General features: G+C 34.4%; 3 protein-coding genes and 1 pseudogene across 9 annotated transcripts; 2 read left to right on the top strand and 2 right to left on the bottom strand.

Annotated features, from left to right (window-relative positions):
- The first annotated feature begins 140 nt into the window (after positions 1–140).
- On the top strand, positions 141–2,024 carry LOC123918758 (annotated as a pseudogene).
- A 111-nt stretch (positions 2,025–2,135) lies between these two features.
- On the bottom strand, positions 2,136–16,338 carry LOC123918749 (DExH-box ATP-dependent RNA helicase DExH3). 2 transcript variants are annotated; one of them, XM_045970894.1, is made up of 20 exons: positions 16,142–16,305; positions 15,881–16,105; positions 14,041–14,195; positions 13,857–13,944; positions 12,494–12,727; positions 11,064–11,159; positions 9,724–9,912; positions 9,464–9,623; positions 9,245–9,375; positions 8,612–8,785; positions 8,239–8,511; positions 7,763–7,957; positions 6,539–6,742; positions 6,309–6,378; positions 5,976–6,124; positions 4,981–5,289; positions 3,877–3,936; positions 3,602–3,754; positions 3,372–3,482; positions 2,136–3,192 (listed from the first exon to the last, which is right to left on the bottom strand). In XM_045970894.1, exons 1-20 carry the CDS (start codon positions 16,229–16,231, stop codon positions 2,722–2,724), a joined length of 3,537 nt encoding a protein of 1,178 aa, XP_045826850.1. In that variant the 5' UTR covers positions 16,232–16,305; the 3' UTR covers positions 2,136–2,721. The 2 variants fall into 2 exon arrangements, with proteins under 2 accessions (XP_045826850.1, XP_045826849.1); XM_045970893.1 differs by having other exon boundaries at positions 15,881–16,338.
- A 2,432-nt stretch (positions 16,339–18,770) lies between these two features.
- LOC123918754 (pentatricopeptide repeat-containing protein At3g61520, mitochondrial-like) lies at positions 18,771–21,338 on the bottom strand. Its single transcript, XM_045970901.1, has 2 exons — positions 20,912–21,338; positions 18,771–20,823 (listed from the first exon to the last, which is right to left on the bottom strand). Exons 1-2 carry the CDS (start codon positions 21,122–21,124, stop codon positions 19,012–19,014), a joined length of 2,025 nt encoding a protein of 674 aa, XP_045826857.1. The 5' UTR covers positions 21,125–21,338; the 3' UTR covers positions 18,771–19,011.
- An 18-nt stretch (positions 21,339–21,356) lies between these two features.
- LOC123918762 (aspartate carbamoyltransferase 3, chloroplastic) lies at positions 21,357–25,180 on the top strand. Of its 6 annotated transcripts, none has more exons than XM_045970915.1 (6): positions 21,357–21,487; positions 22,720–23,247; positions 23,338–23,477; positions 24,156–24,329; positions 24,522–24,758; positions 24,861–25,180. In XM_045970915.1, exons 2-6 carry the CDS (start codon positions 22,731–22,733, stop codon positions 24,966–24,968), a joined length of 1,176 nt encoding a protein of 391 aa, XP_045826871.1. In that variant the 5' UTR covers positions 21,357–21,487; positions 22,720–22,730; the 3' UTR covers positions 24,969–25,180. The 6 variants fall into 6 exon arrangements, with proteins under 6 accessions (XP_045826871.1, XP_045826870.1, XP_045826868.1 ...); XM_045970914.1 differs by having other exon boundaries at positions 22,714–23,247; XM_045970912.1 differs by having other exon boundaries at positions 21,375–21,513.
- Positions 25,181–27,404: the final 2,224 nt, after the last annotated feature.

Below are 27,404 nucleotides of genomic sequence, written 5' to 3'. Positions count from 1 at the left end.
TTTTCATAAGCTCTTTCAAATACTTTCACAGGCGCTTATGTTAGTAAGCTCAAATAAATCAATCTAAAGAGACTCATGTTCTGAATTTCAAAAAAAAAAAAAAAAAAAAAGGGTTAATACAATAAGGCCTTTTCAGGTAAGAATAATATATACACTTTTCGAAACCAAATGATTCTGACATGTGTTTGTTTATGTGATTATTCTCTGGTCTACTGTTGAAGACATTGTAACCGAAATACTTGTTGGAGACATTGACAATTCTCTACATATGATTGAAGGTAAGATTTTTGAATCTCAATATGGTTAAAAGGATTTAAGGTAAACATTTAACCCTCTAAACTGAATATCTCATTTGTCAGATGAAAGAATTGTACCAAAGAACCCTGTGAATGCCACAAGAATCTCTCCACAAATGGCTAAAGGTAATAACAAATTCATATTAGTAAGGGCAAGTTCAGATCAGCTCTACTTGTGGTTTAAATATATGAACACCTTAACTTCCTTAAGTTCAATATAAAAAGTTAAAAATAAATATAGGCAAGAGTACACTTGGAATATGGTAACCATAAGGATTGTGGAGGCTAATGATTTTGACAGAAACTTCTTTATTTTGCAGTTGAAGATAATACAACAAAGACTCTCATCAACGAAACCGGTATCACTCTTACAAAAGCTGAAGGTAAGATCATCTGTTTGTCTCAGTTAGATTGAGACTTGAAAGCTTATAGTTCAAATAAGCTCCATTTGTAGATTTGCCATATATACTAACATTGATCTCTCTGTACTCCCCCAAATAGAAACTGCAAGGCTTAATCATTCTTCATTTTTCAGTTGAAAAATTAGAAACCGGAAATGTAGAGCAAGAACAACCACTATGTGTTTCAGAAGCAAGGACAGAATATTGCCAAACATAAGGAGATATCCGAGTGCATGGAAAATCCACTTCTGTTTACATCGTGTCACGCAAAACAAACAGCTTCGCTGAAAATGCCTTGTGGAGTATAAGGCCTTATGCTAGGAAGAGTGATGCATATGCAATGAGTAGTGTAAGAAAATGGTCAGTACAAACTGTAAAAGCTAGCCAACAAGTCTCACAATGCACCAAAAATCACAGCATTCCAGCAGTAATATTCTCAACTGCAGGATATACTGGAAACCATTTCCATGAATTCGGTGACATTATCATTCCACTATTTTTGACTTGTGCACAATTTAATGGAAAAGTACAACTTATCATAACTGATAAGAAGCCTTGGTGGATTGTCAAACACCAAGCATTTCTTAAAAAGCTGTCCAACTATGAGATTATGGATATTGATAGAGATGATGAAGTGCATTGCTTCCCTAAGGTGATTGTGGGCCTTAAAAGGTATCATAAAGAGCTAAGCATTGACCCTCAAAAGTATTCCTATTCTATCAAAGACTTCGGAGATTTTTTTAGAAGTTCTTATTCACTGAAGAGAGTTAATGCAATAAAAATCAGAGATACTGGTAATCAAAGTAAGAAGCCTAGGCTCCTGATTCTCTCAAGAAAAAGTTCAAGATCCTTCACTAATACAAATCAAATAGCAAAAATGGCTAAAGGGTTGGGTTTCAAAGTTATTGTTATGGAAGCAGGGCGGAACATGGGGAATATTGCAGATGTTGTGAATTCTTGTGATGTATTAATGGGAGTTCACGGTGCTGGTCTTACAAACATACTTTTCCTTCCTGAAAATGCAATTTTCATCCAAGTTGTACCATGTGGTGGGATGCAAGTGGAATGGCTAGCCACAAATGATTTTGCACAGCCCTCAGAAGAAGATATGAAAATAAAGTACTTGGAATATAAAATAACGCTGGAAGAAAGCACTCTTAAACAACAATATCCATTAGACCATATGATTATAAAGGATCCCTCATCAATTGTAAAACAAGGATGGGAAACCTTTAGGTCAGTGTATTTTGACAAACAAAATGTAAAGCTTGATGTTAATAGGTTTAGACCAACATTACAGAAAGCCCTTGAGTTATTGAATCAATAAGTTATGGTTTTAGATGTAGTTAGTTGGATTCTTTGGGCTGTCATAGATAGTATTCAGATGAGATCTCTGTAATTTATGCAACTTAAATAAATTCACATGTTTTTCTAATCATTTATTGAAATTTAGCAAATCAAAATAGATCTCCCAATTCATTCAAGTTATCTCTTATAGCTTACAATATCAGCTTGAAAAGAATCCATCTCAGGAGGGGTCTAACATGCATCATAATCCTCGAGAGAAAAAATAATTGTAAATACATATTCTATAATTTAACTGGATGATCACCTTGATTAACTAAGAAACTACAACTCCTAGAAACACATTAATATATTGCAAGTGAATTACCTTGATACGAAATTTAGTTGCTTACTCCTTCCATTTTTCATGAATTTGTTGCAAGTACAGTAGCTGCTCAGCTAGCCATGCTATGCTCTGGGTCAGATTTAGTTAAAAGCAATTGTAGAAATACACTTCTTGAAATGTGCCCCAAATTTAGGTGGATTCTGGATACAATCACCCCGTTACAAAATCAAAGGCTCAGATCTGTACCTTTCAGAATCAAGATCCCTAATAGCTCTGTACACTCTTGCTGGCAAAATTATCCCTGAATCCATTGCACCAAGGAGAGACCATAGACAAGCCTTGGTATAGGACCCTATCAAACAAATCTATCTAAAATATGTCTTATAAATGTAATTCAACTCCATTTAGCATCACTAAGCGATTTTTTTCTACTTTTCTTGTTTCTTTTCTTCAAAAGCACAGATGCATGATCAATATCACCAGATGAATGGGTATTATCCCCTTTTAACCATAGAATAGCCTCAGCAGCAGCAGATTTTTCTGCTAGTTTCTTGCTGCCGCATGGCTTCCCAACAAAATCCATGCCGTTGAATATAACAGTAGAACGGAATTGGTTGTTTCTCAGCTGCTGTGTTTTGTAAGTTGGTGCCTGATGTCCAGCCCTGGTAAGGAATGTTTGAAGCTGATTTTTAGAATTATCACCCCCACCTCCATCACCACTGTTGGATTTCGTTGCTTTCTTCAACTGTGGTAGGTCCTGGTGACTAAAGACAAATCTGCCATGACAGTGGTCTTCTGATACCAACAATCTTACAGCTGAAAGAAGCTGAGTATGCGATTGTATATCGAACATAGGATCCAGAAGCTGGCATAACATGCAGAGCATAAAGTAATTATGTCAAGGACTTAAAGAGAGACTGGAAATTGGAAGGGAGGGGAATATGGCTACACACAACTTAATTATTCCCTTGATAAGTATCAAAGTTTTAAGTTTTTTTTTTTACTCACAAAGTTTTAAGTTATGGCCAGTAAAATTGAACTTACTTTTTTCTGTATCAATTCCTCCAGTTCCCTCTTTAAAGTTGAGTAAGTCTTGGCTAATTCTGGTTTCATGAAAAATTCCAGATACCCTCCCAACATTTTTAGGTGACCATCCTGTCAAAAGAATCGTATGTTTACCATATGTCAAATCACAGTGAGTAGTCAAAAGGAACAAACAATAAAGAACAACTTATCGAGGGAAAACATGAAGAAAAAACAGAGTAGGAACTTACTAGTCCACCTTTGGATATGTTCCCACCAAATAAGAGCAGCATGGAGTCAGATATGGCAGTTGAATCCCTAAGGAATACTGAATTCACTTTAATCTTTTCATTAAACACTAACCATGGGTATGGAATTTTGGGTACACTTCCATTTACAGAGCTCTACACGATGGAGCGCCAAAATTTTAGAACTTTAATAGATTATATTTTCCCCCAAAACAAAACTTAGTCATAAACATACAAGAATTGATGAAAACATCAGGATATTGGAGGGAGAAACTTACAGCATACAGAAGAACCGGACCATCCTCCATTGTTTTCAGTGCTATTGACTTTTCCTTGTTCTGCATAACAATTTGCACAACCTCACATCAAAAACAAATTACATGGAAAAATTCAACTAATTTACAAATAAAACACGACAGACAGCATTCCCTCCATATCCAAGATAAACATATACAATATCCAAAGACATGAACACTTATCGATGTTACAGCATATGTATAAATATTTGCTTAAATTACAATTTCAGCAGTCCTAATTTTAACAAAGATCAATTTATGTTCCCCTAGTTGCAATGTTATCATCACCTCCATCATTTTCATATCGACGTTATTAGAATTTGGGAGGTCTATACTCAACCACAAAAGCTAGCTTGAGAGTTGAGCTTTGCACTACTATTATAAAGGCTATTTATGCCATATCTCTAGCCAATGTGGGACTTCTAACACACACCCTCACGTCCAGGACTAACAAAACGTGGAATCAACAACAACGGGTGGCCCAAATATGGGAGGTCTCCACAACAAACAACAAATGGATCTAGGATAGGTTCTGATACCATATTAGAATTTGGGAGGCCTATACTCAACCACAAAAGCTAGCTTGAGAGTTGAGCTTTGCACTACTATTAGGCTATCTATGTCATATCTCTAGCCAATGTGGGACTTCTAACAGATGTAATCAATCGCAACAGTTATATCCTACTTTTGATATGGCAATGCTGTGTCTTTCTTTATCTTTGTTTTTTTGCTGATGTGATATTAGATGTAATGAGAAGTTACTTTTTTCCGGTTTGTTGATGAGGATATAATAAAAAGTGCAATTAATATCAACAATGAACATTAAGGGAACTTAATGAGTCACTTTTAAACTAAGAGTAATATAGTTGAAATTGAAATAAGAAACAAAATTGAACTTCGACAAAATTATCGAGAGCATGAATGTGTGTTATACGCAGGTATGTTACTTTCATGAAAATGCCATAAATGTAGAAAATGAATTCTGCAGACAACAACTCAACATGCATCAAAGCCAGAACAAATTCAAAAAAGTGAAAATTAAAATTGAATTATCACAAAAATGAAAAGGACTCGTAAGTGGATTACCACAACAGAGGATATTCCGGGAAACAAACCCGCACAGATAACTGCTCGGAGCAGATGCTCCTCATTACTCCATTTATTGTTGGTTTCAGAATTGTTGCTAACCAGACCAATATCTTTGAGCAAGTTAAAGAATTGCTTTCGAAGAGAGTCAATGGCCCTAAGTGTCTGAGAAGAAAGAAAATTACGCCAACAGTACTCGTAACCAGCTTGCTGTGCTTCAGCATCTTTCCAACCATCATAAGCCCGGACAAGTGCAAGATGATCACTGTATGCACCAGCAGCAAAGTGGCCCTTGGCAGACTCTGCAAGCTGCATAAAAAGTACAAAGTAAACAGTTAAATAACCTTAGGTAACACAATGCATGTACTTCACTTAACAAGTTTAGCTTATTATGAGATAGTAGGTCTATAATATGAGCAATGTGGTCTAGATTTTCATCCCTGTTATCCCCATTCTTCTAAGATTATAAATTAAATTTCAGCATAAGGTAGAGTGGAACTGTGGTCTACGCTTCAAGCTCAAAGGGCTCTTCATAGAGGGGGGGTGTTAGTTATAAAATATTTGTGTCTGGGGATGTATTCATGAGTAATGACATACAAAGCTAGGTCTTCTCTACCTAGCGTACACATGACAATATTGATTTGATCCCAAGCAAATAATGAACGAGAAAGTGATATTTATTTTTTGAAGATGAGACAGCGATATTTTAATACAGTATAAAAAGTAAACCAATATAGGCACAGTTCCTGCAAAAAAACATGAATCCATGTTTATTCAATGGGATCAACCTAATCAACCAATTCAGAGTGCATGTGTTTTGGCCCAATATAATAAACAAAGCAGCACAGACATAAGAACTTACTACACTTTATGTCCAAAAACAAAACTGGACTTATGTGAATACATCAAAACTAATATAATTTACCACTATTTCTATCAAGAGGAGTGTGTCATGGGGAGGGGTGGGAGAAATATTAGTAGTGCTCATAACTTACATCCTTCTTGTCAGCCGGCACAACAAATGGGTCTCTCACACTAAGCCCAGCAACAACAGTCAATATGGGATCCAAACAGTTGAAAATAGCTCCCAAGATGAGCATCTTGCCAAGCTTAGGTTCTACGGGGAGCATTGACAACTTGCGCCCTAAAAATTGACAACTCAACATCAGCAGTGACTTTTGAAATAAATAAAAATTGAAAACTATCAGCAGTGACTTAATGCCTAAAAACGGCTTGGGAAAACAGTGGCGATGTGGCATCAGTTGATAAAAAAATGCCAGGAGAAGCTGAGACGATGATGCAGAAAAGTACAAGTTCTTTTCTTTTACCTAGAACTGTCAAATTTTCATTCTCATCTAAGGCACCGATAATCTTCAAATAGTCAACAGCATTTTGAACCTGCACAGTGAAATTAATAGACAACATAATAAATTGAATAAAACAAGTTTGATGCAAGTTGAAGAATGTCTTAAATCAACACATAGATTTCATTGAAAATAAATTCAAACAACCAGCATATTTCAGTTCAAGTTCCAAAAACAAGTGCAATGAATTTTACCGATAGAGGCTCTGGTGGCTGGAGAGCACTAGATAAAAACTCAGAGATGCTTCCAAGTTGTAGACTTTTTATTTGTAGACATAAGGACTGTAAAGGTGTTCTTAAAAGCTCTGGTAACTGATAATCATCAAAAGCATCATAAACACATTTGGGATAAAGATGATAGCATTCGCCAGATTGAACACGACCAGCCCTGCCTTTTCTCTAAAGAAAAAAAAAGTAGACTTTCTAAGCAACCAGATAACCAAAAAATTAATTAATGGTAAAGAATACATTATGAAGCTGTATTCAAATGATTCTTCCTAGAACCACTTTAGAGCCTGTTTGGTAAAGTGATTTTGACGTAAAATAATTCAATGATTATTTTTTTAGATATTTTTAAAAATCAGAAGATAATTTATGATTGCCTGCAAGTTTTTTTTTTTTTGGTTTACAAAAGAGTCAGTGAGGATCGAACCTAGGACCTCGTGCATACTACCCAAACCCCTCACCGCTAGATCAAACCTAGTGGCTTCCTTTAAAGAGGTGCAACACAAGGACTTCTCAGGAGGTCACCCATCCTAGTACTACTCTCGCCCAAGTCACTTTTTATATAATTTGAATACGGTCAGTTGTAATGATATTTCTTGAATATATTTTATATGATAATGTGAACATTATTAAGTTTTTTTTTACCAAAGAACATTGTTAACTTAATTAATAGTAGTATATACTAACATAATTATATAAATTAACATAATCACGTATACACAAATGTTTCTATGTTAATGTAGTCACACGCACATATATGATATATTCGAGAATGGGATGAAAAACAGGACTCAGCTGCATGCTTGTATATTATATCCCCAATAAGGGTGAAACAAGAATGGGACGAAAACGAGTATAATACAAAGGCCAAACTTGTCATATTAGGAAGATTTTAAAGCAAATGTACCTTCCGTGTTTTCAATTAGACTTTCTCTTTCATCTATTTTGACTGATTTTTTTCAAAGCTACTGAAAGTTAGCTTCTGATTTTAACCTAAAAAAATATTGTTATTTTTTTAGATTCTTATTATTTTAACAATTGAAGTCTTTAAAAAAGATTTATTTAAAAAAAGTTTTTTTACTTGAATAATCTACAACAAACAGACTCTTAATCTGACTTTCCTTTTGAAAGGAAATAGACAAATAAATTCTCAAATAATCCAAATTCACAAAACTAATTTGAACAATCTAATACCTGACGGGCAGCAGCTTTTGAGATCCAAGATGGAAGCAAACAAGGAGTGTTATTTAATGCATCATATGATGTCTCTTTTGCTTTTCCACAATCAACCACAAAGACAACGTCGTTGATGGTAATACTAGTCTCGGCCATATTAGTAGCCAGAACAATTTTCCTCACCCCTCCTTCAGGATTTTCAAATATTAATTTCTGCAAGGCAAAACAGGAAAGCAAACAAAATTCACTATGCAATATATTGAATGAGAGAGAGAGAGAGAGAATATTCATTCAATTGGAGTACAAAAACTAATAATACAGCACCCAATTTAATACAGTACTTAAACTTCAATAAGCTTAAGAGACTCATTATTCCCAACATTTTAATAAAAAAGCACACATTGGAAATATATTAAATTGTAAAATAGATAGCAACAACTCCAACAAGTAATATTTACTGTGGTAGCATTTCAGTCTATTACTAGCAAGGTCACCTGCTCTGTGCTGGACATAGAGCCATGGCATGCAAGAAGTAATACTCGGCTCTGATCGCCCAACAAAGGATGAGCATGGAGGTGATCCTTCAAAGAGTGTATATCATCCCAACCAGTCATAAAAACCAAAACAGCACCTGGCCTTTCATTCTTAACAATGTGGCAAAGCACATGTTCAATAAGGTTGAAACCAATTGAGTCAGGGTTCCAGCAGGACATTGATTCCTTAGTGCGTAGGCTATACCCCTTGTAGTCTGCAACCTCTAATGCATCCTATGCAACAACATAGAGAAATTAACAGAACTAGTCAAAAAAATAACCTCCCAAAAAAAAAAAGACAGCGAAGAAAATATTTCCAGATCAACTTGTGTACCTCAACAGCAGAAGCAATCTGGCTCTTTCTTTTTTTGAAAGATTGAGCTTGTTTCTGCATTTTCCATGATTTTTCTTGACCATAGTCATCAATTTGATTATAAGGAGTCAACCGATATCCAGTCCTTTCCAGAATATCCTCAAGAAATTGTGCTCGAACTGGAAATGTAAATCCCTAGATATTGCACATGTCCCAAAAACAAAAAGAAAATAAGTTTATTGTATCCTTTAACAACATCTATAAGCCAATGTTACTCGTAGCCAAAGCAGAAAATTTGGAATCTTAATATACTCGTTTGTGGAATATTAGCCGAAAAGTAAGCTGTCTGTGAGTTTACTATCTTACTATGCCAAATAACTCCAACAGAAGCATTTCTTTCAACAGCTAAGTTGTTGAATTCCTAAAGTACACAGTTTTACTTTTTAAAAGCATATACAATCATTATCGAGAGAGAAAATCCATCATGTCCATAAAAACAGAACATCACTGATCATTGAAAAGTTAACGAATGAATCACATCAGAACAAATTATATGACTGCTGAATACAACAACAAAGTAAGATATATTGTGATGGCATCAATTGAACTTAGTTGAACTTAGTTAAAATACAGAAATGAGTATCCTGAGCTTACAGGGATATGCATAGTTGGGGCACCATCAAAATACGAAGAAAAAAGTTCAGCATTTAAGGTTGCACTCATCAAAATTAATCTCAAATCAGGACGACGAGGGAGAAGATCCTTTAGGACAATGAGAAGAAAATCTGATGAAAGTGAAAACCAAAGGTAAGCATCATACTCACATATTAAACTTAACAAAACAATATTGGAATGAAACAATTATGACGCTACCTTCATTCATTCCACGTTCATGAATTTCATCAACAATAACATGAGTTACACCTTTTAAACTTCTATCCACAAGTAGTCTCCGCAATAACACACCCGTGGTGCAAAAAAGAAGACGAGTATCCCTCCCTCTCATACCCTCCAACCGAACTTTATAACCAACCTTTCAGAATGGAAAACATGCAAAGAATTTAAGTCAAACGGATAGCATATAAGTTTAAGTAGTTCAAGCATTGACAGACTAAAAAGGCCCAAAAACTAACGGATTCTCCCAATTTTTCCCCATGTTCTGCTGCAACCCTTTCAGAAACAGATATAGCAGATATTCTTCTAGGCTGAGTACAAATTATGTTACATAGAGCTCCACGTCCAGCTTCAATCTCAGATTCTAATATGTATTGAGGAAGTTGTGTGGTCTTACCGCAACCAGTTTCACCCGAGATAACAATGACCTGCAAATTTCATTAATGATACCAATTAATACACAAATTATCATTCAGCAGCACAAGCATACGCATATCAGTATTAATATTCTCAACAACAAATAGACCTGCAGAGAAACTATCACCACTTATTTTACCCATTCTAAATTATCATTTGCTCAGAAACTATAAGTGGATCAGTTTGATTGTTCGCTGCTGACTACTGTAACATACAAACAGACCGTGTAGTTCATATCTTACTAAAGTATATTGTAATATTTCTTATCTAATTAAATGTAAGTTATAATCTATGCCCAAATTTCTTATATTTGTTAGATAATTGTCTAAAAAAGTGGACTGCAGTGTCTATATCCCTCCATGCTTGTCCTTTTTTTCGTCCTTCACTCCTCCACCCTAATATTTCACATGTCAGCTTGATTCAATATGCAATCTAGTTTGCATCCAAGCAGAAGCTCCACATATATCGATATGCAATATAATACAAGAACTATGTGCTGCACACTATGAAAATAGAGAGTAAAAGTTTGCAGATCAGGTACGACTGATGTTGGATGAGCATAAAAAAGAAATCTGTTTAAGATTAAGATTAAGATAAAGATGAAGATGATGATGATGCTGGTGGTGGTGGTGGTGGTATCCTGATTTATCAAAGAACAGCATCTTGTATAAGTAAGAAATATTGACACTAATTCACAATAAGAATCTATAAGTTATACAATGGCACCTTATATAAAGGATCATACACGGACATCATAGCCTTGCACCTTTTTTCACTTGGCTTTTGATTTGTAGAAGTAAAAAATTATAAGGAAAGTAACACTCTCTCTGTGTCATAATAACTGTCATGTTTCCTCACAAAAAACTATCACAAAAAGAATGCCACTTTTAGTTTTTCAATGTAATTTTAAATATATTTTTCAATTGTACCCAATAATAAATATTATGTACATAACTCCCAAGTTATCATTCTCCACTTTTCCTTTATGATAATGGGAATACACTAACAGTTAATAAGGATAAATTAGTTAAATCACCATTCTCTTTCTTTCATTTATCATTTTTTCTTATTATGTGTGAAATGGTCAAATGCGACGGTTATTGTGGGATAGAAGGACTAATAAATTACAAATCACAGAGAGCACCGTTTATTCCCTTTTCACCTGATTCTCTGAAACGACTTTCAAAAATGCATCTTTCTCTTTGAATGCAGGAAGACTTCGGCGAAATTCAAGCATCTTTTTCCCTTCGGAAGATTCCTATGGACAAACCAGCATATGTTATAACATTTCTAAAGGCTAAAAATCAATGACAACAAACATTCAAGTGTAGAAATTTTCACTTATAGAAAATATCAATAAACAGCTGACATCATGTGATGTATCAAGGTAAGAAACCATATAACACGAATTGTAGCTATCAAATATAGATCTAGAATATTCAATCAAAACTGATTATTCAACAAGTTTGCAATTAAATAACCAAATTTCCATAATTGCTTTAATGTACTTTTCTCTCCACTAAAAATGTATTGTTAAATTGATAGCTATCGCTAGTGTGCAATAGCACCCTTATAGCAAAACTGAGTCACTTGCGGCTGGCAGTCATTATGGATATTACATAGCAGATCATTTTTGCATTAACTTTTTTCTTGAATAATACATTTCTGTATTGTAACCCACCTTCTCTTGGGATTTTCTTTTCACACATGTTCTCAGTTGCCACTGTATCTATCAATCATAGTTTTAAACTTATTGATTCTACAACTTTTGTTGTTATTAACTTGTACACTTAGCTTAAAAGTATTATTTAGTATTCAATTAATTATGAATATGCCTCTAATTTTATGCATCTTTACTTTTTGAGTATTTATGTGTGTAGTATAAATGATATAACTTATGTTGTAGTCTTCAGTATAGCAGTCATCCCACTATCCAAGAGTTTTACATGCAAGATATTTGAAAGATATATGTTTTCAAATGGCCAGACTAAAAGATAGGTTTGTTTACTTTGTAAGTTCCTGAACTATTTGAGGATTTTTTAATAAGTCATTGAACTAAGAAAATTGGCAATTGAGTCCCTAAACTTATCAACAATTTGTCATTAGGCCCTTAAATTGAAGAAAAAAATCAAGGCATTAAACTGTTGAATAATTTGTATTTGGGTCCCTCAATTACAATTTTTTTTTAAAGTTCAGGATGGGCCTAATTACAAATTTCGGGGACCTGATTAAATAAATGTTGAGGGGATTAATTCCAAATTCAGGGACTGGAATACAAACATTTTAATTCAAGAACATGTTTGAATATCATCAAATAGTTCAAGGACCTTCATTTTAATTATAACTAAAAGATATACCTCTTCTTAAGATAAAGATATGTATAAGATATATGGCCAGACTACAAGATATAACTATTATGAAAAAAATCAAGGCTGAACCAAAAAACATTGCTGGCTATAAAAAATTTACATGATATATTTCTATAAATTCACACACAATAGGAATGTGAAATAAGCAGAAATTACTTAAACAACTGAGACTGTATTGGAAAATGAGATGCACTTCAAAGTTTAGACAGAAAAAACAAGAAACCTTCCAGTCTTGTTGTTGCTGACGCAGTTGCAAACTTCTTCTTTGAAGGATTTTCTCTTTGGCAACACTATTATGGATCATGGGCTCCGGATGCCCATAAATCCCTTCATCAGCAGGAATGCTTCCATTATGCAAGGAATCATCCAAAGAGCCTACTCTTTTTATAGCCATATTTGAAAAATGAGCAAGGAGATGAGTGTCTACTTCTCTATGAACACCAAAGGGTAAGGTTACCTGCAGAGCATAGAAAAGCAGTCAATCAGGATACATGCAAAAGAGGATAGAGAATTTTCCAAACAGCGCAATGTTGCAGTGTTAAAACCGAAAATATCAAGACAGCTGTTTTCTGTTTATAATTATTTGCACTGTTAGTTGCTGGGAATCTATTATAATCATAAACAGGGTCACAAAACAATTGATTGACACCAAATCACATATTTTTCCACATCATTAAAATGATGAGGTGCCGTCATTGAAAATAGTTCATGCATTTCTTGATACGAATTAGAGTGCTTCTTGATCAATTTTCGCATCATTTCTTCTCCATACCTCACCAATTATTCACCTAAACCTCTCTCATCACTACCTACACTTTTGTCTCCAACCTTTTTCATCCTGGAACGGTAACAAAAAATATGTGATAACTCCCTTTAAACATTACAACTTTTATAAATTCCTTTATTAAAAAATTTACACCATCATATCAGAGTCAACACATAATTTCCCATGATCCCATCAGTAGAAATTTTCTCTAGATTGTTAGCTTTAAAATAGAAGCTTTGTGGCCATTTATAGTGATCTATGATAATTGAACTGAAACTGTGCAGTCCTCACTGACTTAATAACAGAGATATAATTTCTTATGGTTGATTGGGAGCTTAGTGAGCGACAGAGTAGTTTACTGAAACACTATCTCTCTCTACATACACCAATTAAGTAGTTTCTTGCTGTCCTCTATTTGGCCATTGTCCATATCAGCAAGCATACTTCACTGATTTCCACAGCCACTTACTCCAATCCTCCCCTCGATCACCACCGCTACTACCATCAACACCATCACTACCACCAGTAACTACAACAAAGTCTCCTTCACATGTGTCATTGATGACATCAAACAATAAAATTAGAGTTGAACTGAACTAATTACAGTTCTAGGGTTGCAACTCCAATTGTAATTCAGATAAGGTATCCCCTAAAAGTGTTTTCCTTCACCCAAACTTTACAGGTCCATCAAATTCATTTAGTTAACCCAGTTCATGCATTAAAATTCTTTGCCAAGATTCAAAGAAAAGGAGGCTGATTCTTTTCCTTTATACACAAGAATTAAAATAACAGAAATGAAATCTTTTATGCAAAGTAATACCTCTCTGAGTGGACGCTTATCATCGAGATCAGGGCGGTAATTTGGCAAAGGCACCTTGCTAAAGACAACAACTCTTGCATACTGTCGACTGCCAAAGTAAAAAATATATATTCACAAGACTGAAAAATAAAATAAAACGCAAGAGAAAATGTGAATGAATTGATGCAGAAGTGAACATACATACCTATATAAACCCATCCTGGTAGCTAAAGTTTCAAGTTGCAGAAAATCACGACGGTCCTTTTTCTCATTGGACACAACTTCTTGCTCGCCTTTATTGCGAAGAAGCATGGTGAGTTTCCATCTCCAAGAATCAATGTTTTCGAGAGTCGAATCGCCCTAATAAGCAAAATCACTCAGGATAATAAGTATTAATAGAATTCATTCAAAAATTGAGCAAGCGTGCTGCGTCTGGCAAAGTTTTATTCAATTCAATCTACTTCTAGGGGCCTGTTCCGATTGGCTTTTCTTAGTTTACTTACTAGCATAAGCCACACTTGTAACACTATCTTGGAGAACTAGGCCCTGTTTGGATAAACAGCTTTTTGGCAGCTTATAGCAAAAGCGCTTAAGCAGCTTATAGCACAAGCGCTTATTTGATAAGCGCTTACGTATAAACTTGCATAAGTTATTTCAATAGTAAAAAATAAAATATAATTGTTTTTGTAAATGCTATGTTGTAAGCCGTTTTTATAACATATCTTCGAAAACTTATGAAAATGAGCTCAAAAAAGCTTATGAAAAATGTCATAAGCTGTTTTTACAAGTTCTCGCAGACATACTCATAAAAACTTCCCATGTCAGTGGTTAAACTCAAATAAGCCAATCCAAACAAACCCCTACTTATGAAAACAGCTCATGACATGTTGAGAAGCAGTTTTTTCAGCTTATTTCATAAGTTCTCCAAAGTTGTTTATGAAAACAGCTTATAGATTATACAATTAGGTCTGTTTGAATAAACAGCTTATTTGCAACTTATACCACAATAATCACTAAGCTTACCTAAGCTATTTTTACAGCAAAAGATAAAATAAAGATAAATTGTTTTATATAAGCTACGAGCTGTTTTCATAACCTATATTCTTCCTTGGTCTAACTCTCATTTTCAAAACCCATTTTATGATTCCTTGGTCTTTAAGAAATCATTGGTCTAACTCTCATGTGAAGTTAAGGTCCATCAATTTCTCGGCGATTCTCATTTTTCGAGAAACTAATGTGTGTGCGGATAGACTAGCAAATATGGCACTTTCTCTTAGTTCTTTCACTTATTTTTTTGTTTGGACTTAATTATATTTTATATATACGTAAGATAATTACACTTGAATGAAAGGCAAACGGGCAACAAGTTGCGCCGCTACCCCTTTTATTGGAATCAACTTCCCTCAGTTTTGAGTCCTAGTTTTGCTTTGAACAAGCTTGGCATGCCTTGCTTTATATTTGTATCTTTTTAAGAGGGTTTTAGTCTAATCCCCTCTTCTTGTGTACTCCCTCTAGTCCTTAATATAGGAAGAAGTTAATTTTTTAGATACATTGAAATATTAATGTATCTAGTCTATGATATAGTCCAGATACATTAATATTTCAATGTATCTAAAAAGTGAACTTTTCTTATATTAAGGACCGGAGGGAGTATATGATCTTTTTTATATATCTATTTTGATGATAGTAGCCTAATGCTACTCCACTTTGCCTAAAAAAACAAAACCTATATTGAAAAACTTATGAAAATAAGCCGGTATAAACTTATGAAAGTTATCATAAACTGTTTCCATAAATTCTCCCAAACAGTCTCACAAAACTTATGTCAGTATATAAGTTCAAATAAGTCAATCTAACAAGCCGTAAATAACTCATTCATACTTGCCTATGCCATAAGACGATGCAAAATAAGTTGTTTATCCAAACAAACAGTGTAAAAGTATAATTAACTAAGAACCTAAGTAACAGTTATGTAGTTGATAGTGATAGGAATGTAAAAAGGAAACGAAAAGTAGAAAATGAATAAGAGTGGCGTGCAAATATACCAATTCTTTTTGGGAGCGAGGTTGAGAGTGAGAAGAATTAGCGAATTGAAGGTCGGAATCATCATCACTGGAAACGTCGTGGAAGGCAAAACGACCATAAGTGGAAGTTTGTTGGTAAAAAAGCGGAAGAGCAAAGGTCCTATGTCTGAGAGGAGCACCACCGTATCTGTGGTAGAAGGCGGCGGGAAAGGAGGATGGAAGGCGACGGATTGTGGTTGTTGGTGGTGGTGATGTTAGGGATGTGGAAGTGAGGAAATGACGATGAGTGGCGATTCTGGAGAAGATGCCGGCGGAGTATGGTGGTAATACGGTGGGCATCGGCATTCGAATTCGCATCACCGGCGGTGGCATGGTGAAGTGAGGTGCAGTAACTAACCACGCAGCAGGTTTTGCATCCCTAACTCAAAACCTCATTTTATCACTTTATTTTATTTTGCTATAAAAAAATAGTTTACAATTTTTTTTTTGGTAGAAGTTTACAATTTATTTTTATGAACTATTTTTTAAACTATTTCAAAAAAATTATAAACTATTATTTTTATAATTTTAAAACAAAAATTAGTAAACCTTTATTAAAATAAATTTAATACATTTTTTTTACGCAATTTAATACATGTTTTAAAACAAATAGTTTTAAGATGCCGCATAATCAATTTTTAGTCAAAAAAAATCAACGGGGCTAGTAAATGCAAAATAAGGTGAACTTGGGAGGCCAAAATCGAGCAATTCAAGTTTGGAGGCTAAAATCGAAAAAATTTGAAACTTATGGTGATTATAATCGCACAATTGAAAATTAAAGGGTCAAAATCAAACAATTATGAAACTTGAGAGCCCTGCTTCTAAGCTTTTTCTTCCCTCACTTGTGTCATAATAAAATAAAACAAAACACATTTTGCAACTCTTACTTTCTTACATATATCAAAAATATAATATATAATAATAATAATAATAATAATAATAATAATAATAATAACAATAATAATATAAATTGTAAAATAATGTTTGTTTTATTTTCCTTCACTTGTGGTGTCAAAATATCAAACCATTTTGTTTTCTTTATTCCAAAAAACAATGAAATTGTAAAAATAAATAGAGCACTAAAACTGCAATTAAATATTAGTAAATACTATACTATGTTCTCTTTTAAAATAAATTTTTATTTATACATACACATTGACAAAGTAAATAAGCAAAATTCGTCTTTGAATTTTCACTCATCAATTAAATTTGTTTATGATTTTTTTAAAATAGATAAAATGTCCTTAAATTTGTGAAATTTATATCAAATTAGTCACTCCGTCAACTTAGGTCGTTAAGGGTGCTAACGTGTGAGCTACATATTCATGGAGCAATTTGATTGATTTTAAAATTTGAATATAATTTTTTTTACCATTCACAAACTGCTCAAAAACATGAAACGCCTATTTGTTCTCAAATTTAATCACTAAATTTCTTCAAGCTCAAAATAAAGATGATGGTGTTTGGTTAACAATGGTAGAGAAATAATACAAACAAGAACTTCATCTTCAACCTCTATTTTTTTTTTTGGTCAATCTTAATGGAGGCAATGGGTGGTGATAAAGTATTTGATAGGCATAATTTATTTGTTTGAAATTTTCAAGCAATTAATATATTTTTTTAGGCGTTTTTAAATTTTATGTTGAGTTTTCTATTGCTGTAAATCCTCTGTCAAGAGGTAGAAGATAAAATTGAATTTTTATAAAATTAATAATTTTTATGATTCAAGTCAAAAATTAAACGAAGAAGAAAACGTTGCTTTTAAAAGGTATAGAATAAGGATTAAAAACTTCTAAACCAAGCACAAGAAGATGTGCAAGATATAGAATAAGAATTACAATGTTGCTGAGATACAAACCAAAAATTCTAAGCTCAGGAATTGCAATTAGAAGGGACCTAAGCTCGTATACCAAAACAACAATTTATAATAATAGCCAAAAAAAACACCTCACACTGGATGACATAACAAAAGCTTGCAAAGCACCCCGCAATTCAAAAGAGATCCTCCCAAACTGCCCAAAGCATCAGAGCTACCTTGCTACACAACAAAACCACTCACTGCAATCCTTTACGAGAGAACATAGGCCACCTGAATGATGAATTTCCTTCCCGGGGCAGCATCAAGAACCAAGACATAACTGGAAGAAAAAAAAAATTGCTATACAAAGTTGACAAAAATTCAGATTGGAAATCATTAGAATGAAATGGGATTCATGTTGAGATCCATGTCTAAAATAGATACACATGAATTTGTATTGATTGGGTTCAGTTTTGTATCGAATTGACATGCGACAGTCGTAATGTTTTTACTGTCTGTGGAGGCATTTGGCTTGATTTTCATTTGCGTTAATGCTCTTACACATGATAGCGTTGTGTGTTATTGAGCATGGTTTTCAGTATCTTATGATGCACTAAGTGGTAAAGAGCATTAACGCAAATGAAAATCAAGCCAAATGCCTCCACAGACAGTAAAAACATTTTTCCATCGTCGCCATTGTTAAGTAATTGACATTCAGAGCTTACCTTTCCACCTTCAGTGGTTTAGGCGGAAGGTATCATGTGTTGCATACTTTCCCATACACTGCATTTAACCACACACAACATAGTTCTACTTTAACCACAGATAAGCTTTCTATTAAATCTAAAAGTATATATGATATCCCATTATCATTATTTACACAAGCACACATAAAAAAAAACTCACAGGTAGCATATCTAAGATAGAATCTGACCATGATGCAGAATAAAATCCAGTACTAACATACCCTTAAGAATCAGTTGACGTCTTATGCAAATTATCTTCAATCAATATCTACCTGTGTATAGCAGCAGTACATACTACACAATGACCAATAAATAACAATTAATAATCTCAGGCTGCCAACCATGAATTTATTCTAGGAGTACTCCTCCATTTAAAACCTACTTGAAAATGTAACAAAATCACGACGACAATAAATTAAACAGGCATAAATTATAAATTTACATGTACAATTCATGTTTTGATTCAACTATAATGGTTTCAAAATGAGCTAAAAATAATACAAAAATTTGGAGCTTTGACAATTAAAAGCTAATCATTTTGACTTAGTTCAAACCTACTACTAACATATTTAAGTTTGAAGTGATGATGGATTAGAGGAAACCCGATATCCTTCGACAAAAAGTTTCAGTTTTTCTATTTCACCAATAGCAGAAAGCCATTCAGTAAGAATCTCCATGGTTACATAGTCAGGACTGCAAGCATCTTCCACCATTCTGTCCATAAGTTCAAATCCTTTGTCCAGCATTCTCTTATCCCGAACCCCCTTCAGAACAGCATTATATGTGGTTGTATTAGGCCGAACCCCCTTTACTTTCATGTCACCCATCAAAGAAACAGCCCTTTCAACATTGTTATTTTTGCACAGAGCGTCTATTAAAATGTTGTATATCACAGTGTTGGGAGGAACCATAGATGTAGAGCACATTTCCTCAAAAATCTTCATGGCCTCATCAACATTCTTCTTTAAACAATATGCATGTATAACTGCCCCATATGTGACAACAGAGGGCTTAAGACCCTCTTTAATCATCTTTTTCATCACCTTAGTAGCACTTGCAAAATCTCCAGCTTTGCCAAGATAAGAAACTAAAGTGTTATAGGTGACAATATCAGGCTTAACTCCAGTTTTTTCCATTTCGTTGAGCATTTCATAAACTCGTTCCAGCTTCTTCTTCTTGCAGAATCCACTGATGAGAACATTGTAGCATTCTCTATCAAGACCAAACCCAGCCCGTTTCAATTGTGACACAACAACACTGGCATCATCCATCCTTCCAGCAATGCTTAAACCAGATATCAAACTATAGTAAACAATTGCATCAGGTGAGCATCCAGAACTCAACATCTCATCAAAATATTGCATGGCTTTATCAATATTGTTCACACCACAGAAGGCAGATATCAGCGCAGTGTAAGTAACAGCATTTCCTTTCAGGCCCTTGCCTTTCATCTCATTGAAAAACTCAACTGCACTATAGACCTTTCCAGTTTTGCACATACCATCAACCAATGTATTAAGGGTGACCACATTTGGCTGTACTTGTTCCTCTTTCATCAGACCGAATAGCTCACGTGCTTTATCAATGTTGCCAATTTTGCAGAACCCATCAATCAAGCAATTATATGTAACAGCGTTTGGCTTATTTTTCATATCAGTTTTCATCTCTTCCAACAAACTCAAACCATCTTCTTCCCTCCCAACTTTACAAAGTCCATTAATCAAAGTGTTATACAAAACCACATCAGGTTCAACACCAATCCAACTCTTTTCTCCCTTACCTCTCAGTTTATCAAACACCACCAGCGCATCATTGATCCTCCTAGCCTTGCACAAATTATTAATAAGAATCCCAAAAGTTACGACACTGGGATGTATCTTCTTTTCTTCCATCTCTGCCAACAGTTTATTCATCTTCTTAATTTCTCTTTCCCTTCCCAGCCCTGTTAACAAAGCATTGCAAGATGCAGCTTCAACTGCACCACCCAATTTCATCACATTATGCAAAATATCCCACGCTAGACCGTTCTTCCGGTTCCCACACAGTTTGGATATCAACTGAGTAAGCTTAAACGTATCAGGAAAAACTCCACGTTCACCAAGCTTAGTAACCAACCCAACAATTTCCTCATCAGCAAGGCCATTTCCGGGGCGGTCCCTCTTCACCAAGTCACCAAAAACAATTTCACCAGTGAAATCATCAGGAGGAAACTTAGAATCCGGTTGAAGCATTTGATCGAGCAGGTGGCGGGCATCATCAGTACGACCCAATTTGAGCAAACTCTTCAACAGTGGGTTGCAAATTCGTGCACTTTTGGAAGATGGGTCAAGCTTGTAGAAGAGACTAAGCGATTCATCCAACGTTGGGGCTTTTGTTAAGCACTGCAAAAGAAAAATTGACACTGATTAACAAAAAAAAAATTATTTTTTTTACTAAAGAATTTTTATGTTATGCAATGTAAAGTAATACCTTATTGTTCGGATTTGCCAAAGGTGTGTTGCTGATGAATTTTCGTTGAGAGTGAGTAGAGTCGGATTCAAGGTCGGAATCATCACTGGAGACATAAGAGAAACTTCGTCGTTGGTGCAAAAATGGCAGAGCGAGTGAAGAGGATGAAAGGCGAAGAGTTGTTGTTGTGGAGTAATGGAGTAGTGGCAATCGAATTCGCATCGGCAGTGGCATTATGATTATAACAGTTTTACGGATGTGTCCGGAGATGGCCGGCGGTGGATGGGCGAACGGCGGTGAGTCAGCAGAGAGAACAAAGGAAAGGGTTTCGCGTGAAAAAGAAGAGGGAAGGATCAAGTCATAAAGATGGTATTTTTGTAAATTTGAGTTTCTAGTAAGGGTATAAACATAATTTTTTCTCCCTAGTCCTTCAAAAAATTGATTTGCTTTTTGCTTTTGATTAAGGTGCAAAGTATGATTGCGCCGTGTACTAAGGAAGATCCGGATTATATTTCTAACTCTGATCAAAATTGTGAGATTCACTGAAATGAAAAGATCTTCTTCTATTCTCAATTTCACCAGCTTTGTAGTCCAGAGGTAACTGCACTGCCATTTAAACACAGGTATATATAGGTGTCTATGTACAGTATCTTTTTCCTTCAAGCTTGTTGTCTATCCTTCATGTGTATATAAGAATATAATATAGCTTGTTATTATTTTGTCCATAGAGGTGTAAATATTGAATTTTTGCATGTGGGTATTTTTTTTGTGGACTTCTTTTTATGTGTTTCATTGGTCTCCTTACATAGATGATGGGTCATCCATGTAGAATACTTCCACCTGGGAAGCACGGACACTCTTCAGATTAGACGTGTCCCGGTGTCGGACATGTGTCGGTGTTGGACACCGACACTTATAATTATACTGAATTATGTAATTTGCTCGGATTATTATTGGTGTCGACGTGTCTATGTCCATGCTTCATAGACTTCCAGACTATGAAACACAAACACCGACACCGGATAAAATTTTGAGAAAACGACATATTTGAGTGTAATCAAGTGCGTCAGTGTTTTGTTGGTGTCGGACATTGACACGTCTTGGATACTGGGACACACCTTCGATCAAAAGTATTGGCGCTACTGAGCTTGGACACTTAAGATAATGCTGTAAAGGTTGCAGTTAAAGTCTGAATATTTGTTTTTGATATATTTCATGAGCAGGTGGTGCAAAGGTGCATTGAGTTCTTATTGTTGTCTCTCATTTCCATTTGTTGTTTTTGTGTTTGAATTCTGGTTTATTGTTTAAAGATCAATCCAATTTTGACACTAGGAATAATAGTTTCGTCTGGGATAATTTTGTGATCAAGGGTTTGGGATCTTCAAATGGCTGCCTGATATCTTTAAATTTTGTCATGACTAATTATTAGTGATTAAGTTTCAAGTTCAAAGCAGAATTTTACAAACTAGTATGTAGGGTGGTTGAAATAGTCTAGTATCTGTAATTGTGTTATGACTGTCCTGACACTAATGGTCGGGATTCCAATAAGTTCGTATTGTTCATATCAGGATATGACAAAATGGTTTGAAAATCTAGAGTGCTCGAGTATCTTCGTTGTTTTAGAATTGGGGGAAATGATCATGTGTGTTTTGTTTCTTATGAGCTATTACGAGAAAAAGCCGCCAAATTTTTCAACGATAGAAACCTCCGATGCAGAGACAATTTTATGTGATCCTTTACTTGAATGCTTTGTTGTTTTACTTTGAAGGATGGTTTGAAAACAATATCTGTTTAGCCAACTAATAACCTCTTTGCTTTTTTAGGGTCAGTTTCTTCTGCAATGGCTGCTTCATCTTCACTTTTCTCCTGCTCAACGCACATGGATGTGCTTGCTCCAACGATATCAAAATGCCCTAAAGATGTTGTACGCTGTCATAGCAAAATCTCCTATAAGGAACCTAGTTATTTAAAATCAACATGCTATCCTATTTCAAGATTTTTATGCATGAACAATTTGTCAAAATGTGACAAAATGAAAAAAAACTGGCAAAGAGATGGAATCCATTGTTTTTCAGAGGGGCATAAATTTCAACTTGATGATGTTCTTGATGCTCAACAGTTTGATAGAGATATTCTCAATGCCATTTTTGAAGTTGCACGAGATATGGAGAATATTGAAAGGAATTCTCCTGAAAGCCAGATTTTAAAGGGTTATCTTATGGCTACCTTATTTTATGAGCCCTCTACTAGAACTAGACTTTCATTCGAGTCTGCCATGAGAAGATTAGGTGGAGAGGTTTTAACAACTGAAAATGCTAGAGAATTTTCGTCTGCGGCTAAAGGAGAGACGCTTGAAGGTTTTGATTGAATACCTTCGGTTTCCTTTTTAATTTCAATTTTAATGTGGATTTCTTTCTTTATGGATTTTTATGGTGTTTTACCTGCAGATACAATAAGAACAGTTGAGGGTTACTCTGACTTAATTGTGCTTCGACACTTTGAAAGTGGTGCTGCCAGAAGAGCTGCAGCTATAGCTAGTGTTCCAATAGTCAATGCTGGGGATGGTCCTGGACAACATCCGAGCCAGGTATGCATGTTTCCATGTTGGATTCTGTTGCAACCAAAGTACCTGTGTTTTGGATTATATTATGTTGGGGAAATTATCTCTCACTGCTAGTCCATTTTTCAATCCTTCTAGTTTGTATCATGGATGCATTTTGTTTTTTTGGTTTAACATAAATGATTGTGAAAAAGTATATGCATTCCGGATTTTGAAAAGTATAAAGGCCACCCAAAATTTGATGAAAATTTTAAAAGCATCAAACATGATGATGATCAAAATAGAGTTCCATGACATTCAAATATTAAAAGACAGAACATGAGTTTTTGTTTCTGCTATGTTTCACCTCTCACTAACATCCACGTTGATAAACTATTAATTATGATCAACACAAACATTTGACCAAGGTCTAGCAAAAACTTTAGAGTGTGTTAGCTTGAACTCGTTCTTTTGTAGACCCTGACTTTAGCCTATTGTGAACTATATATAATCTTCCCATTTGCATGTGTTATTAAGCACTTTCATGCTTCAACAGATTCTGTGTTCATTTTTTTAAAAAGAAACTTTTTCTTTGTTATCTTTCAAATGCTGTATAAGACTTCTTGAGGCAGGTTCAAGGTCTAGTTTTGTGATAGTCTGTAATTGAAATACAACTATAATAATGTGAGTTCAAAGCTTAGCTACTATTTCAATCACTCTACTCAGGCACTTTTGGATGTCTATACCATTGAAAGAGAGATTGGAAAGCTTGATGGTATAAAAGTTGGGCTTGTGGGAGACCTAGCTAATGGGAGGACGGTTCGTTCATTGGCCTACTTGCTTGCAAAGTACAAGGATGTGAAAATTTATTTTGTCTCCCCTGATGTGGTAAAAATGAAGGTAATGGTTGAACATTCTTATTTTTACTCATAGTGTATGTTTGAGATTTATAATAACTGGTAGTTAGAAAATGGATTTGGGATTACGATCACAATGTATCTCGGCAGATATATATTGTCATTTTGAATCTTGCCATTTGTGTCGCTATAAAGCACAACCTTGGTATGTCACTTATGATATTTACACGTATAGGATGATATAAAAGACTACTTGACATCAAAAGGAGTGGATTGGAAAGAAAGTTCTGATTTAGTGGAAGTTTCGTCAGAGTGTGACGTGGTTTATCAAACTCGTATTCAAAAAGAAAGATTTGGAGAAAGACTTGACCTTTATGAAAAAGCTAGAGGCAAATATATTGTGAATCAGAATATTCTCAAGGTGATGCAGAGACATGCTGTGGTTATGCACCCTCTTCCAAGGCTCGACGAAGTAAGCATTCTATATCAATATGTTATGACTTGTGCAGGGTCCCTCTAGGAGCATAAGCACCGAGTTTACACAATTTACAAATTTGGTATTGTTTTCGTGCAGATCACTCTCGATGTTGATGCTGATCCAAGAGCTGCTTACTTTAGGCAGGCCAAATATGGTTTATATATTCGGATGGCTCTTTTGAAACTCTTGCTTGTTGGGTGGTAAACCTGAAATTCATCTTCAAAATGTATGCAAGATACTGAAACATCAACCATACCTCTTTTATATTGCATGTTCTTAACAGCATGCTGCTACCAATTTTACTTTTTAATATCAATAGTAGATTGTTTTCAACTTAAGAGTTAGTCTCCATGTGACTTCATTAAGGGGCACCAACGTAGTTTTAAGCATGAGGTCAACGATTTGAATTCTGAAAACTAACATAACCACCAACTTTTTAATATTTATCTCTTTAAGAAATGTTAATATTTGTGGTTTGAAATCAACCTGGCCTATAGAATCATACTAATAGGTGAACGTGAGGATTCCAATGTAATTCCAAAAGTGCCATCTTTTCATGTTTTAGAGCTTATGTCTTATAAGCTCGTATGACCAAAAAAATGTTTGGTAACGTTTTTTTTCCTCACAAACATATAGCTTATTTTGATAAGTTAATTCAATTAGTTTATTGACCTGTTTGGATTGACTTATTTATTGGCATGCTTTTTGTGAGACTGTTTTGAAGAACTTATGAAAATACTAGCTTATAACAATTTTCATAATTTTTTTCAAATTATTTTCGTAAGTTCTCCAATATAACTTTTGAAAATAGCTTGTAACTATATAAAAACAACTTATATAAACTTATACATAAACACTTATCACACTTATTATGATAAGTGTTTGTGCAATAAGCTGCAAATAAATTGTTTATCCAAATAGGCCTTATAACTTAAAACTTGTAGCTTATAGAATTTCAAAAATACTCCCTCATTACCAAAGTAGGGAACTCAGGGGCGTAAAATATGGAAGAAAAAAAAAACAATTCGCGAGAACCTTATAAAATACGGGCGAAGGAAGGGTGAGAGATACAAAAATATTAGATTTTATAAGGTCCGCATCCTAGGTAGCGAACTCAATTTGCACCCTAGATTGTGAACTTTTTTTTTCCTTCCAATTTTTGCTATTTACACACTCGTATCCTATGGTGCGAGGCGTATAATTGGAAGGTTGGGGGTGCATGAAGGACTCAGGGGCATGAAAAGAAGAACTATTAATTTTTTCTTCCAATTTTATTTCGGTCATCTTACTTGAAAAAGGTTAAATATTAATGAAGCATTTTTTTTATGTCATTTCATATTAATAAAGTTAGTTCAACTGTTAATTTTATCAAATACTACAAATTTGATCAGCTAATTTATCTGCTAAAATTATAAGGTAACTTATTCGTTATTCGTTATAACTTATAAGTCAACAATTAAAAGTTAGCATATAAGATAAATGACCCGTTTAAAATTTTAAATTAAGTTAAAATACCAGTGCAGTTTTTTAAATGCAATTTGATCTTAATTTCTAGCTCATTTTCTCCTATTGTTCATGTAGCCATCATCTCACTGCCGTCATTGATTTTGAAGAGAAAACTCAATTGGCATGGTAGTAGATTAGAAGAGCAACCTTTAGGCAGACTCTAGTATACCACCAGATGGAATATAAATAGCAGCGGCAAAGAGGGCGCAAAGAAGAAGAGCTCAAGGTTGCCACATCATTCGATTTGCTGCCTCTCTTGGATTAGCAATAGAGGCGGGCTGTCAGCCAAGCCAACAAAGCGATGAGAGCGAGACGACCAGAAGCAAAGGATCGATCGATTGGAATAGCCATTAACTCCTCACGCAACACAACGCGCACTCTAATGATTCATTAAATGAATCACAAAATAAGACGTATCCGAGATTAATTCTTCTTTTATTATAGACAAAATTACACTACAGGTCATTTATCTTATTTTTTTGTAACACTTTGATCCTTTATCTTTTTTTTGTAACACTTTGGTCCTTTATCTTTTATTTTAACACTTTAGTCCTTTATTTTTTTTACTTGTAACATTTTAATCTTTTTTTTTGTAACAGTTTGGTCCTTTATCTTTTTTTATTTGTAACACTTTGATCCTTTATTTTTTATAAATAAATAAGATATATTGGTCATCAATATATTGGTCATTCTTTTGAAATAGATTGACCAATACATTATGCAGAATTTATATTTAGTCTCACGGAACTTGTGTTTTACTAATATAATTGAAAAACTCCCGAAAAAATGTTGAGACTAAAACAATAAGAATTCTTATTCATCTCGAGGGGATTGATCTCTGCAGGGTTGTGCGGATGATACTTTTAGTTTAAAAAAAAAAGAATTAAATACAAAGTTAAAAAATAAATGACATTTTTTTAGAAGTTTTGTTTTGGAAGATATTTTGTTGTTGATATAAGGACAAATTAATTTTTTGAGAAATAAATTACCTTTTATTTTACCGGAACAAAAAATTCACTTGTCATAAATACATTGGTCATTCTTTTGAAATAGATTGACCAATACATTATGCGGAATTTATATTTAGTCTCACGGAACTTGTGTTTTACTAATATATTATGTTGTCTATTTTTT

The sequence above is a fragment of the Trifolium pratense genome, linkage group LG3 (assembly GCF_020283565.1).
Source record: "Trifolium pratense cultivar HEN17-A07 linkage group LG3, ARS_RC_1.1, whole genome shotgun sequence".
Lineage (NCBI taxonomy): Eukaryota > Viridiplantae > Streptophyta > Magnoliopsida > Fabales > Fabaceae > Trifolium > Trifolium pratense.
This window is presented reverse-complemented; position numbering and strand designations above follow the sequence as displayed.